The 15,309-nt window shown below is 43.2% G+C and overlaps 1 protein-coding gene and 1 long non-coding RNA gene across 2 annotated transcripts in view; one reads left to right on the top strand and one right to left on the bottom strand.

Moving 5' to 3' along the window:
- The window catches only part of HCFC2 (host cell factor C2), a 46,377-nt gene extending 36,217 nt beyond the window's left edge, over positions 1-10,160 (top strand). The window contains exons 14-16 of the mRNA XM_019515342.1: positions 515-700; positions 3,635-3,920; positions 8,189-10,160. Coding sequence (XP_019370887.1) covers positions 515-700; positions 3,635-3,920; positions 8,189-8,214 — 498 coding nt within the window. The 3' untranslated portion in view covers positions 8,215-10,160. The remainder of the gene's footprint in view (positions 1-514; positions 701-3,634; positions 3,921-8,188) is intronic.
- LOC109296121 overlaps positions 1-15,309 on the bottom strand; it is a 637,130-nt gene that overhangs the window by 463,583 nt on the left and 158,238 nt on the right. The window lies entirely within an intron of this gene.

Here is a 15,309-nt window from a genome sequence, read left to right as displayed (position 1 = left end):
CCTCTTTGATTCTTTTTTTTTTTTTTTTTTGTCTTTAATACCACTGATGAAGGTGACTTTTCTCTTATTTAGTAGTAGAAGTATAATGTATTATTTGGTGTGTTTTTCAAGAAAAGTAATAGAGCTATGCAACTAAAGAAAATTAACTCCATGTTTCTTACCAAAAAAACTATTTCTTCTGTTTTGCTCAATAGCCTGCCTTTTTCACAGACATTGACAATGATGAACAGCTAAGCATTATCAGCCCGGTCAGTCAGGCATGTCTCACAGTGAAACAGTGGTCAAAAATTGCTTTGCGCAAAGCAATTAAAAACTTTTCTTCCCAGGCTTTGAGGATGCGTGGCCTTGAAGCTGTTAAGCAGCTTTGCTATCCAAGAAGTATCATCTCTACTACTGTACACATGCATGCTTCTAAACTGATTCAAATACTATAGCTTAAGAATTAACACTTAAAGGTAATTTCTGTAATATAACAGTTTAACTTATGTGAATTTTGTATCATTTAAATTTTCAGACGGAAAAGGAAGATGTTCCAGACTACAGGTTACTTAAGAAACAGGATCTCCTTCCAGGCACGGTGTACAGGTTCAGAGTTGCTGCAATTAATGGGTGTGGTGTAGGCCCTTTTAGTAAAGTCAGTGAATTTAAAACTTGCATCCCTGGTTTTCCTGGGGCGCCTTCAACGGTCAAAATCAGCAAGGTGAGAGGCTGAGAGAATCATTATGGAGACTAAAATGCTAAGGTTTTGTTAGCTGACTTAACCTGGGAATTTGTGGGTTCTATTCTTGAGTGTGTCTTATAAGAAATAGTATCAAAATTAGATGGCTAAATATGCTTTCTGTAATGCTTCCACTGGATTTACTATAAACCACCCATATTTACACTCAGTGTTATGAGGGGAAGAGATGTTGGTTACAGCAACTAAGACTTTTTTTTTTTTTACTGAACAGCTGGTATGTTAAAATAGATAGCATCTGCGTTTATTAGACCTCTGGCTTTGACTTTAAATCCTTGTCTTCAAAAATAAAATGTGGGGTGGGGAGGATAGGTGGGAGGAGGGGCAGGGAGAAGGAAGGGTTGACAAAAAGCAAGAGAACCAAAGATCCATATGTAAATACATACACCTCAAATGATGTAGAACAGGATGGGCAAAATACAGCCCATGGGCTGGATCTGGGCCGTCAATTGACTGTATACAACCAGTGGTTGCTTTGGGGTGGGAGCACAGTGTGGGATGCCCCAAGTTGGGCTCGGCCCCATGCGGAGCATGTTGCAGGGCAGCTGTAGGCCAGATGAGGGTGGGGGGTGGGCAGAGGTGGGTTGGATCACACCTCCTGGGTAAATTGTGCTGCATATGCCTTCTGCTCCCTCCCCCAACCCCCAGCTGGCTCCTGGGACCTGGCAAGCAGGCACCCACATTACCCCTGCACTCATCTCCTCCCTATGCACAATATACAAGAGCAGGGGTAGGCAACCCTTGGCACTCATGCTAGAATGTGGCAAGTGAAGGCATTTTCCTTGACGTGTGCCTTGGGGATGGCGGGGGAGCTTCTACAGACCCAATCCTTGTTGTGGCAGTGCAGCCCCAACCCCATTCCCCACTGTCCTCCTCAGCATTTGTGTACCTGCTGCTGGCAGTGAGCCAGGCTAGGGTTCTGCAAAACATGCTGCAGCTGCTTGCAGCCTTCCTGCTGCCTGCTGTGAGTAGCTTGACCTATGTGGTGGGCAAAAGGGGCCTGCCCAGAGCCTGCGTGGGCTGTAGAAGGCAGCTGGGAGGCTGCAAGCAGCTGTGCCAAGATCAATGGAACCCCAGCCCACTCATTGCCGGTGGCAGTTGCACGTGCCTCGGGATAGACTGTAGGGAAGGGGCTGGGCCTGGGCTGCCCTAGCAAGCATTGGGCCTCTCGCAGCGCACCCGGTATCTGCCTCAGGCACACCTGCAACCTCAACTTGTAAGATGCTGGCATTTTTGGCACTCTGCCGAAAAATATTTGCTGACCCCTGTACAAATGCATGATTACATTTTGAGCTATTATGTATGCTACTCAAAAAAACCCCCATAAATAAGGACAGATACATTTTTAAAATAAAATTAAAATGTGTTACAGTAGATGGTTGAATTTTTTTTTTTTAATACATTGTTTTTATCTACAATTTATTAAACTGATATCTTCTGAAAGATTTTGTGTGCAGCCCTCGACAGCTCATCAAAACTCATTAAGTGGCCTGCCAGCTGAAATAATTGCTCACCCTCCATGTAGAAGGGCAGCAAGCATGATCAGGGGACTGGGAGAGACTTACATATGAAAAGAAACTGAATACGGTGGGGCTTTTTTAAGCTTTGAAAAGAAATGATCAAAGAGGGCATATGATAGAGGTTCACAAACTAATAAATGGTGCAGAGGAAGTAAATATTGATATTCTCTCTCATTACAATTAGTAGACCTAAAATTTTAACTATTAAGTAAAAAAAATTAAAAGTTTATCCTCTCTCTGCATCAGGATCCAGTCTGCCACTGTGAGACGGGATGCTGAGATGGGTGTGTGTCTATGGTCTGACCCTGTAAATGGCAGTTCTTGGAGTTTGAAAAGTGAAATTTTAGATTTATTTAAAAAAAAAATCTAAGAAGTTATAATCTTTAAAATTGGCCATGGTTCCTAAAAGTGACTGACATGCCATTATAAGACCTGGAATCTATTTCAAACCTCTTCAGTTGCAAACTGCCAGACCAATATTCTGTATTTCCGGTGCTACTGTATTTTTGTTTGTTTGATACATGTGTGAGCCAGAGGATAAGTTGTCTTGTCTTGTTTTTGCCAATAGTGGCATTGGCCTTGCATTTTAACGGGGATAAGCAGTAGTAGTAAATACTTGAACAACAAAAACAGAAGCTGTGAGAGAGAATAAACAAGTAACAGGTTGGAGGGAAAGTGTTCTTTTAGACCAGGGATTGGCAACATCTTTGGGTAGAGTGCCAAAAATACCTGCAACCTCAACTTGTAGGATGTTGGCATACTGGGGCAATTGACAAGGGAGCCGTGAGGGGCCCAATCCTTGTTGTGGTAGTGCAGCCTTGGCTGCTTCCCTGCTGTCATACTGTTTTCCGTCCCCGCCCCCCAGGCTTGAGTGTACCCACTGCCAGCAACAAATTGGGCTGGGGCTCTGCAGACCCCAGTGCAGCCACTTGCAGTCTCCCAGCTGCCTGCCATTGCCAGCCCAGGCTCTGGCCAGGTTCTTGCTGCCCATTACAGAGCTTGGGTTGCTCACAGTGGGTGGTGGGGAGCCTGCAAGCAGCTGCACGAGGGTCTACAGAGCCCTGGCCTGGCTTATTGCCAGTGGCAGATGTACACATGCTTCAAGGTGGATGGGAGGGAAGCGGCTGGGGCTGCACTGCCACAGCAAAGATCGGCCCCTTGCAGCTCCCCTGCCATCCATCCCGAATCACATGGGCCAAGCAAAATGCCTTCACGTACCACATTCTGGCATGCGTGCTGGGGGTTGCCTACCCCTGTTTTAAATTCTCTCTATTTAATGGCAGTGGAACTTTATGCAATGTATTGAATTCTGCAGTGGAATATCAAGTATGTTATGCTTATATACAGCTAATGACTTATTTATTTATTTATTTCTTAGAGTGTGGATTGCATTCATCTTTCATGGGAGCCTCCTGTTTCACCCTCTGGAAATATCTTGGAATATTCAGCTTACTTAGCTGTTCGTACCACACACATACAGGAAAATCCAAATCAGCTTATGTTTATGAAAATATACTGTGGTCTTAAAACATCTTGTATAGTGACTGCTGCACAGCTTTCAAATGCCCATGTTGATTACACTGCTAGACCTGCTATTGTATTCAGGATTTCTGCAAAGAATGAGAGAGGATATGGACCAGCCACTCAAGTTCGATGGCTCCAAGGTAAAGTGGATACCAAATGTACTGTTTAAACAGGATTCAGCTTTGCTTTAGGAAAACTGTTAATGCAAAACTCTTCAGTTCTCCAGAGCAGCATGTATGAAGTTCTTAAAAATTTGATCTCTGTGGCTAAGTACAGACGGTCAAAAAGCCCAAGGCTGTATCAGTTCAATCTTTGCAGGTTGGTCTGAGCTGGGTAGATTGAACTGATAAGCAAGTGAACAGACATTCACTTTTGATTCTGGAAATGCATCCATACGTCTGCAGTGACTCAGGCCAGAAACCAGGGGGCTGTAGTGCACGCCTCCTGGCTCGGCTGGGGCACAGCTTGGGCCAAGGCTTGCCCACCCACCCTGTGGGGGAGGTGCAAAGCATCCTGGGGTGATGGGGGACTGAGAGTTAACTTGAATCTGAAGGGGATTTGGGACAGAAGTTCAATAAACAGATTTAATCTAAATCAGTTAAGTTTGATACTACATCCATCCAGGTTTATCTTAAAATGGTTGTGAGCACTTTGAAAGTGGTTTATGTGCACTGAACTTCTGTTGTGTTACAGATTTGAATTAGTTTCTAATCACTTATACCAGTTTTATGTGTAATTTCTGCCCTTATGAATATTCTGTACAGGTTTTACAAGAAAGAAGTCCTTCTATTTCACTTCAGTGTTTATATGTGAAATACTGTATTTACTCAAATATAAGATGAGGTGTTTTTTCCCCCCCAGTCTACATGGGGAAACTCCTTTTCTTACATATGCATACAGGGAACCCTCATTAAATACATTGTCTACGTTTAAACTGATGTGAAGCAGCATGTGCTTAGTAATGGAAACCAACTATGAAGTTGATTAAATGCAGCCAAAACTCAGTATGACTATAAAATACATGGCCCCTGTGGGTCAAATACATGTATAGATTTTTATTTTTTTTATTTGTTTTTCTTTGGCCCTTAAACAAACAAACACAACCAGGGAACTTGTACCAGGCCTGAAGGTACTGCAATACCAGGCTAGCACCAGCAGAACTAGAGCCAGCCCTGCACCTTCCCCTTGGTGCCAAAAATACTATGGTTAGTGAAACTCATCTGAATAAGATGCATGGCAGTGTCCATTGCACTCAGCCCTTCTCAGCTCTTTCAAATCATGGTGAACCACTATATCGAATACATCTTGGCTTCTTCATTCCCATGGCTGAGCTGCACTTTTCTTTCCCATTTCCAATTATTCCTTTTTCTTTACCATCCTTAAATGTCTAGGAAACATCACCAAATGGGGCCCTAAACAGTATACCCAGAATTCCTCTGTTGGCCCCTCAGCCTATTATATATTATTAGTGTAGACCCGCCCTCCATAAGGTGGACCCAGAGCAAGTAAGCATGTGCCTGGCACCCTCATGTGGCTTAAACCACCATGCGCCCCTCTGGGATCCCACTGTGGCTTCCACACACTCCTTTTTCAGCCTCACCCAACCCACCAGTTGAAAGTGTAACCAAGGAGTAAGCCTTCTGGCTGTGACACAAACTAAGCCCTCCCTTGCTCTGAACATAAGCAATAGTTTACCTACCTGTATAACAAGGCTTCCCTTGACCCCAGGTAATATCGCTCTGTAGGGCACCAGCACTTTGCCTTCCTCAAAATAACCCCACTCTGGACTCTGTCTCTGCCCTAAGTTACATCCCCCTGCAAGTCAGCAGCATTCTTCTTGCATTAGTCCTAGGCTACCCCAGGTGTCAGCCAGGAGCTCTCTGCAACTCTCCTGCCACGGAGCTCTTTCTTGTGCAGCTTCAGGGTCAGACTGCCTCCCCTGGCTCAGGGTCCATGTTTATGTACCTCCTGGGCTGTCCCCCTTTCAGTCATGTGGCTCCCTGAGTGGCCACAGGTGCTTCCTGATTTCGCTTGCTGGCTTGACCCCCCGGGTGACTTGCTGCTGTCCTCTGCTATCGTAATAACTTGTCTCCCATGTAGGGTTCTAGCCGAGTTATACTGTAGCGCAGCTAGTTCTGCAGTAAGTACTTGTAGCAGGTAAATCCCTAGGTAGCTGTTCCCTGTCAGGTCATAATAAGCAGCTTTCCCTGTTGCTCCTTTTCTCTTAAATTAACAGGAGCCTTTGGCTCTGTTACTCCCTCTCCCCCACTTCCCCTCCTGTATTTGAAGTATACACATATACTGTACAGTGCTGAGCTCTGGGGTCTCCATAGCTTGAAACACTGCTGGGACCCAGCCCAGTGAGAAGTCATGTGCCTTTTGAATTTGGCTTAATATCAATAATAGTTTGTACTGTACATAAGTAGGTTAAGAAGTGCTGCTTAAGAGATGTGTTTATGGAGTACCTGTGCCAAAACTTGCAGCAGTTTCAAAAAAGGTAATATGCACCAGCTGGGGATGAACTCAATTACTCCATGCATATTATTTCAAAGTTGATGCTTTCAGATTTGCCCCTCACTTCCATGTACTCAGGGAGAGCAGGGTCTGACAGTAAGGAGGTGAGAGGAAAGGGCTGCATGGAGAAGAAGTTCTGGTAGGGGAGCAGAGGGCCCCCCAGACCTACTTCCCCTGCTGTAGCACTGGGAAGGGGACAAATTCAAGGCAAACTTGCAATAATTGGATTCTACATCTGGAAAATTATAACAAATTTACAGATTTTCCATATGTAGTTCCTAATTATTGGAGGTGTTGGCTTATATTTGAGTAAATATAGTAATAGCAACTGCAGAATTAGTTCACTAATTTGGGTGCACACCCAGGCAGAAGAAAGAATACATTGTTTTACCCTAAGAACTATTTAAAACAAAATTAAATTCCCCAAAATTTTTATTCTGCTGATGCCAACCGCTAACCTAGTTACTAATGAGTTGGTTCCTCCTGCCTTTTATTCCCTTAAGGAGAATAATGTTTTGCTGTCAGATGAGGAGAATTAATTCTGTTCACTTTGTCTGTCATTTCTAGTAGAGGCAATGAAATCACTGCGTTTTTTTAAATTGCTAAAATCACAGTGGTTTCTTGGCTCATTGGATCAGTGAGCTGTTTATCATCTCTTAATCACCTCTGCAGTATAATTGCAGCATTTGGTTTGAAAGTGAAAGCACTGTTTTCTGTGTAAAAAATAACGTAATGTGAGGAAAAGACAATTTAAAAGAATCCTTCCTGGTGTTAGACATTCTAGGCCAGGAGTTGGCAGCCCCCAGCTGTACCAGAGCATGGCACGCAAGGCCATTTTGCTCAACACATCACAGCCACCTCAGGCTCTGGGCAGCTGCTGCTGACCCATGGAACCCAAGCTGCTCACAGCAGGCAGCCAGGAAGCTGTAAGTTCTGCTGCAAGCAGGCTGGACTTCGTGGCTGGCAGCAGCTACCCAAAGCCCTGGCTGGTGGCAGCTAGGAGGTTGCAACAGCTGCACTGGGCTCTGGAGCTCCAGGTGGACTCCATGTTGGTGGCTACATGTGCACCTCCAGGAAGACAGCACAGAGGCAGGGGGACTGAGGCAGTGCAGCCTTGGCCCCTCCCTTGGTATCTGCTTGGAGGCTGCATGTGCAGCCACCACAGAGCCAGTGCCAGAGCTCTGAGCCTAGTGCAGCTGTTTGCAGTGTGCCTGCTGCAGCTGGCCAAAGCCCAGGCCAACTGTGGCAGGCAGCCGGGAGGCTGCAAAGAGCTGCATTGGGCTTCAGAATTCTTGGCCAGGTTCCATGGTGACAGCAGCAACTGCATGCATGCCTCTGGGTGGGCAGTGGGGGAAAAGCCAGGGTTGCAGTGCCTCAGGCCCTTTCCTGCCCAGAAGTGCACATGCAGCCTCCACAGGGCTGGGGCTCCAGAGCCTGGTGCAGCTGTTTGCAGGCTCCCAACTGCCTGCCACAGTTGGTCCAGGCTTTGGGCAACTGCAGCTGGTGGCAGAAAGGCTTCAAACAGCTGCACTAAGTCCCAATACCAGCTCTGTTGCCGGTGGTGACTGCAAATGCACTTTGGGGCACCGGGGGGAGGGGGTGGGGCTGAGGCAGCGCAGCCGCAGCCCCTGCCAGCAATGAGGATCAAGGAACGGGCCCCTCAGTTCGCCCACGGTCTGCCTCTGGCATGCTAAGTTGAGGCCTTTGTCGGGGTTGTGGTGTTTTTGGCACTGTGGCCGAAAACATTGCTGACCCTATTCTAGTGAAGGTTTTGGCAAAAGCATTTATACCAAAATGTCTGAATATAAACTTAAATAATTATTTGCTCTAGTCAGCATGTTTGACCACTTACAAAGGTATGGAATGTTTAACAATGTCTCTTTCTTTTTTGCAGAAATGAAAACATCAAATTTAAAGTAGAAGCAGTGTAATAAGTCAAGTTTGAATGTAATAGTTATAATTAACACTTGTACTATTTTGTAAATGCTCCAAATATTTTATTTTTGCATCGTTTTTTATCTTAAAATTATATAGCCTCTCTTTTTTCATTTTAAGCATCAGCATTATATCACCTTGCCTGGGTTTAATTACTCCATGGAATTAGTTTTTATGGAAGGTGGAAAAATTAGATTCTGACCATTTTCTATTTAATAGTCACTTTGATAGTTAATTTTAACTATCACCTGTTTTTTAAATCGATAATTGGCTTTTGAAGCAGAATTTAATCTTGTGCACCTGTGATTGTTACAGATTTCTGCCACTTGTGCTAGTATTCAAAGATGAGCTTGTAGGGAATGTGATTGCACAGTTATTTCATGAAGACTTGGTCTGTGAGCAAATTATTTTTGAGTTGTATACCACATTGTTGCTGTGGTATGGGTGCAAGAAAACATTTCCAGTTATTATATAGTAACTTAAAATGTATAGGATATTTTAATATATGCTTTTTGTAAAGAAACAATTTTTTTCTACTATTTGTTACAAATATCTTAACTCTTTAAAGGTATCCCCTAAAGATATACAAAATATAGAAACAAGTCATTTTTCTTAAGAAAAACAAACTCAATGTAAATGCACTACTAGTAGTTATGATTTTTCCTTTTCTAGTTGTACAAATCTTAAACTTGTAAATATAAAATGTTTACAAGAGGCCTTTTTGGTCTATTATTAAACCCTCCATGGGATTCATTCTTCTTGTTTTTATCCATATGCTCTGCTTTTAGCATATGCTTGCTTTTTGCACTAAAAATAACTTACCTCATTCTTTTGTTTGTAATCAGTTGTTTGCTTCCATAACATTTCTGTAATGCTTCTGTTTAAAAATTTAACCAAAGTTTTAAAATACGTGGTAAGCAGTTTTGCACATATTATGCTAACTTTGTAAACATACCTATTCCAGTTAGGATTCATAAGTGCTCATTTGCTTTACTTATATACTCTCCCCATCAAGTCCATTATTTTCCTTTTTACCTAGCTATCATTTTTTTTATCAAGTAGCTTGCTATTTAGGTCAGAAAGAACCGCTGTTGGGAAGAGAGGTTGATCCATTCCTGTGCTAAAGAAAACATTTGTTTGCAGTAGTGAAACAGAGGTAACATTTTAAATCCTGCTTATAAAAAATTGTTTACCAAAGTGTAGAGTAAAATGGCTGAGCTGTGCAAGGTTTTTAGCTGAATAAATTGAGGCATTTAATAAGATTTTTTTATCAAATCTGAATTTCTGCACATGTGCAATGAAATTTATACTTTGCACTTTAAACTTGTCCCTCAATGCCAAAAAAAATGTATCAAGGTTGAATTACATGCTTCTTCTCCTTAAACTTGTCTTAAGAACCCTCTAAATATAGAATATAAAACAAGTATGAACATACCTGTTTCACTTTTTTGTGGGGGAAGAATTGGGAAAGTATTCTTGAAGAGATTTAATAACCCAGATATTCTTGAGCAAATTTTATGGCCAAGTTTTTGGACCCTTGAAAGTAGAGTTCATAATGGAAGTGCTAATACAGCCTTAGCTAGTGCAGCACAATCTGTAATGCCACATGGAAATGCTGGGGATCTTAAATCCTCAATGTATAGTTGATTTATGACATAAGAGTAATATAAATAACTTGACTCCAAAGAGGAAGAGGAAAAAACCCTTGTGTTTTTGTTTATGATGACTGATGTCAGCAGATTCACTAGAAGCAGTGTTTACATTCTGAAAATGTATGATAAGGCTTTTTCCTGCAGATGGACAGGTTTTAAAACATTTTGTTTAAGTCTGCTTCATCAGTTTAGTCTTTGATGCTATCTATTAGGGGTGTGCGAAGCTTCGGTTGCCGATTTGATTCTGAGACGATTCGGCCCAATTCAGAGGCTAAATCACCGAATCAGAAGACCAAAAAAACCCCTCCCAATTGATTCGGAAAAGAATTCGGAGATTTGGAAGGCAGTCTTTCAGAGAAACAAACTGAGAAGAGGGAGGGGGAGCTGAGGGAGGGGGGGAAGACTTACATCTGTAGCTGGCCAGTGACTGTGATCTTTCCCTGAGTCCCCTTCCAATCACAGTGCTCTGGGGGAGAGATGTAGAAACAGCATATAAACCTTTGTCTCTACAGCCTTTCTATCCTTTTTGTGAGCTGTTTCTGCCTGAGCAAAAGGGTAGGTAGCTGACCCAGAAACAAGTGGGCGGGCAGTGATCTAACCAGCACTGGGAAAGGCCCCCTGTTACAGGCTGCCATCGCTGCTGTTTTCATCCAAATTTGCTTTGGCGCATACAAGTAACACCAGTTTTGCTTTCAGCTGTTTGAGGTGCAGTTTCCCAGAAACCCCTGCATCTATTTCTTTGAATCTTGGCAGGCTTCATGCCCTCAGAAGGGGCTGCCATCCGTGCTGTTTTCATCCAAATCTGCCAAAAAGTGACAGTTTTATAGGTATTTCAGTGACTTCCCCATTATAGTCTATGGCCGAATTACCAAATCTCTCCAAATCAGCGCCGAATCTTCCAAAGCCAATTCAGCCGAATCTATTCAGAGATTCAGATCACCATCCTGAATTGAATTGCTGTCCTCCAAATCAGCTGAATCCGAATCAAATACTTCCCTATTCGCACAGGCATACTATCTATTAACTAACAAAATCTCTACTTGCACAGAAGCTGTAACTAGAAGAATATATCTTGGTTTGTTTTTACTAGTACTGTGAAAGATGCCTTTAGAGAAAACACTTGTGGCTTTCATTTTGGATTTTTTGGTTGATAGCTGTGTTTTGTAGGAATGTTATTTAAAAATGAAGATCTGTTGAGGGGTGTCTGGGTGGGGCGTTTTGCACTTAGTTTCACATACTTTGCACTTTTTCTTTTAAATGGTATGTCATGACTACCAAAGGTAAAACTGTGGCTTTTTTCAATGAAAATATAATTTCTATGTAAGCATACATTTTTTCCAGCTGGCTTTACATAGGCTGTCATGCTCTTCCATTTGTCCAGTTGAATAGCGAACATATGCAAATATCCTGTTTCTGTTCTTTGCAGTTTTACTTTAAAATGAAATTGTGTTGCACAATGTAAAAATACATTTTCTGTGGTCTGCTTCTTAGAATTGTGCTTATAGAATGTCTAAATCTCACTTACCTGTGTTTGTCTATAAACTCAATATTGGACAAATATTGATGCCTATTCCAATTTAAAATTGATTTGAAATACTGTTGAAACCAGCTGTTTTTAGGTACTGCATCATAAGTGCTTTCACATTTGTTGGTAAAATGTACTTAACAAAATCTGCATTGATCAGAATACAGTATCCATTTGTAGAAATTTTCTGGTTTATTGAACATGTTATAAAAGGTTTTTTTTTGTTTTTTTTTTTTAATTGTGTAAGTAGAAAACAGGCTTCCGATGGCAGACACTGCAGCAACTTTTAACCTTAATGTTCTTGTAAAATTGGAAATAAAGTGAACAATAACCTACATTTTGTGTTTTAAAGTAATTATAGCAATATCTTTGTGTATAGTTTTGAAGTAGAGCACATGATGAGGAAGCCATAAAATGTGAAGATATAATAAATGTTGCCATGTCAATGATCTTGTTAATTTGAGGTGATCATAGTCCTTTGGCCTGTTACTACAGTGATCTCTACAAAGAAAGTTGACATTTTGTACAATAGAAAAAACTGAACTTGCTTCAAAGTATTGTTTGCTCTTTGTAATAAAGTGGTCCTTTCAAATGTATTACATTAAAGTGAAATGTATGTCTATGCTTCAAATCTAAATTGTTATGTATGTAACCTGAAAAGCTTGCATTTCCTTCTCGTTCCCCATACACGAGATTCTTTTAAGATGGGTTTCTTCTGAGAAGAGGATACATTTCCTGATACTGATGGCTCACATTTCTAGTACCATTCTCCTACAACAGGGTTCAACCATGTTTTGTAAGAAGGCCTTAGGATGCAGCCCGGTCACTGCAGTGATGTGCAGATCCCCTGCTACTGCCCCAGTACTTGCTTTCTTGCTGCCCCTCCTCACACTTCTCCCACCCAGTCTTTTTTTTTTACTAATGTAGAGGGTAGAAAGGAGGTAGGGCTCCGGTGTCAGCAGCAGCTGCATAGGTGAGAGATGGAGCACAGCGCATGCACAGAGTCAAATGGCAGGTAGAAAAGCTCTTGAAGCACACCTTCATTTCCACTCCTGCCCAAGCTGTGATGACCTGGATCTAGCCTCTTTGGGCTGGGCTGTAGGTTGCTAACCCATGTCATAAAACAACTTAATTGTACCAAGAAATGCTCTGGTCATTCAAATGTCTCCCTGCCTCCCCTAAAATTAAATTAGTCAGAAATGAAGGACAAATTAAATTGGTAAGTTTCACATTTTTAAATCCAATTTCATTCTTATGTAGAAGAGCACTTTCCACCAGCAAAGCAGCACGTGTTCTACAAGTGCATGCATTGCAGTTATGAATAGAATACCTTTACTTTATCTCTTAGTTAACACGCATTGTATGTTATGTTCAGAATTATTCCCAAACCATGTAATTCCACCTTGTTCATTGGAGCCTTGTTAAATTAACTGGAGTAATCTGCCCTTTCTTATTATATGTAATAGCAGCTAGGATTGTCAACTATTCCAGAACGTTATACTTGGATGGTTCCAAGATTCAGTGAAGACAGTACAGAAAAGTTGCTTTGAAAATGTGACTTAAAGGTTAATTAAACGGCTAGCTTTAACTAAGATTTTAATTGAGTTATGAGGTCCTTTCCAGTTCTAGCTTCCCAGCTGGAAGTAAGCAAAATAGTAAGATTGTGTTGGATCAGTGACAAAATATGCTTATGAGGGGCTTTGACTGCCACCTTAGATGCCTTATGAACCCATAGATGGATAGGTTGTTCTGGACTTCAGTTCTTCTGGAATTCATCCTTCCATGATCGGTCCCAATTCTGAAAACTTGAGATATACATATATTTTAATAGCATCACTCCCTTTAAGGGGAAAAATACACTTGTGCATAGAGCGATAGCACCTTACTTACTAATTCACCTTATTTGATGTATTATGAACATTCAGTTCTTGTTTCTTACTTTATCTACCCCAAAATATTGAAACCAGCAGTGCCCATGTGAACAAAATGTTTTAAAGAAACAAAATAAGTTTTGGTGAGTAAGCCCTGCCTTCAGTCTAGATCAGTAGTAGTCAGCCTCCAGTCTGCAGACCAGATCTGGCCTGCAGAGCCTTGTCTTCCAACCCATGGGATTCCCCAGGGGTCCAGAAACTTGATGGTAGGGAAGCAGTAGGTACAGTAATTGCTACTTCCCTACCACCACGTTTCTGGATGTGTGGGGAGCCTTGTGGGCCATATAATGACCCATGCCCTTAATTGTGCTGGCATGGCTACATCAATTGTGTTACTTCATGGTTATATCAGGGTGTGCAGGGTTGGACTGGCGCGCTGGCTTGTACCCAGGACCCATCCCCACATGGGATCCAGCTTGCAGACTGACCCCATGCCACTCATCTTTCCCATGGGGCTGAAAGATTGGGCACTACTGGTCTAGGTATAACTTTTAATATTTGCCAAGCAGCAAACAGCTTCCCTACAGCCAGGCTGCTTGCCATAAGCATGTAAGTTGGGGAGAGAACAAAAAAAAAGGTAGATTAAACAAGCTACAATGCTAACGGGCATATTCTGTATCTTGTATAGCTCCTTGCTCATTTGTCAGTAATGGATTATGCTCACCTGCCTACGGAAGTCAGAAGTGGTCTAATGTGGTCTGCTTTTCTGTCCTTAGCACCTCCATTTTTCTAACCATTTCTTTTCTTATAGAATTTCAGGCATGCTTACACATTTATGGGACTCAATCTATAATTGTGCATCTTACTTTAAGCTGTGTGATCTTAGATTGGGTTCCTACTAGGGCTGTGCGAAGTGGCTAGTATTCGCTTTGGATTCGGGGGACTAATTCACTGTCCTGATTCAATTCGGCCAAATCTGATTTGGAGATTTGGCTGCTGCTAAATCTCCCAATCAGCCAGGCCCCCGCCCCTCTCCCAGCCTGGCAATGGCTGCCCCAGCTCCTGGCACTTTAAAAAAAAACAAAAAAAAAAAACCCTGACTCAGTGAGTGCTGCCATGTGGCGGGGTGATCCCTGCTGCCCCCCACTGCCCCATGCTGCATGGGGGCTCTGCATGAGCCCCCAGCCCTGCCTTTGCTCCCCCTGCCCCCTCATGGGTGCCCTGCCCAGGCCAGCTCTGGCCCTTTAAGAAGTGTCTTCCCCCTCCCCCAAGACTCACTGCTGCTGCCAGCAGGGGGTGATTCCCCACTGCCCCACACCACGTGGGGGGCTCTGCATGAGCCCCCTGAAGCCCCAGAGCTGCTGCACGAGTGAAGAGTCCTGGGGGTTTTTCTTAAAGGGCTGGAGCTGGCTGGGGGAGCAGAGGGGGGCAGGGGCTCATAGCAGAGCCCCTCATGCAGTGGAGGGCAGTGAGGATTGCCCCTCCTGCCTGGCAGGACCTGATGATCATGGGCTTTTTTTGTTGTTGTTTTTTTTCAGTACCAAGCTGGGGCAGGTGGGGGCAGCTGGGCAGGGGTGTTGGGAAAGCAGGTGGGGGTTAGGGGGCTGGCAGGGGTCCCCCCCATGGTCCCCTCCCTCAGCTCCCCTTCCTGCCCCTAGTACTTACCAGCTCAGAGTCAGCTGTAGTTCCCTGCTACAGCCACCGGGAAATTTAAATTTAAATTGGTCCCCTGATTTGATTCAGATTTGGAGACTTGGCCACTGAATTGGGCTAAATCTCCTAATTGAATCATCATCCCAAGCTTTGCACAGCCCTAGTTCCTGCTTGTGTACAGTTCTGCTTCCAGGAATGTGATCTAAATTGGACTATGGGAGGGATAGGTGGGACTGGGGGTGGCTAGCAGGTCTGTGTGGAGATTGGTGGGATCAGGAGAGGGGAACTAGCAGGTCTTCGGGAGAGCAATTGGTGGGTCTGCGGGGAGGGGTTGTCCAGGGGTGGGGGGCCAGAGGATTAAAAACAGCTGGGGGGGGGG

This window comes from Gavialis gangeticus, unplaced genomic scaffold (genome assembly GCF_001723915.1).
Source record: "Gavialis gangeticus isolate Ggan-Ray unplaced genomic scaffold, GavGan_comp1, whole genome shotgun sequence".
NCBI classification, from domain to species: Eukaryota; Metazoa; Chordata; order Crocodylia; family Gavialidae; genus Gavialis; species Gavialis gangeticus.
This window is presented reverse-complemented; position numbering and strand designations above follow the sequence as displayed.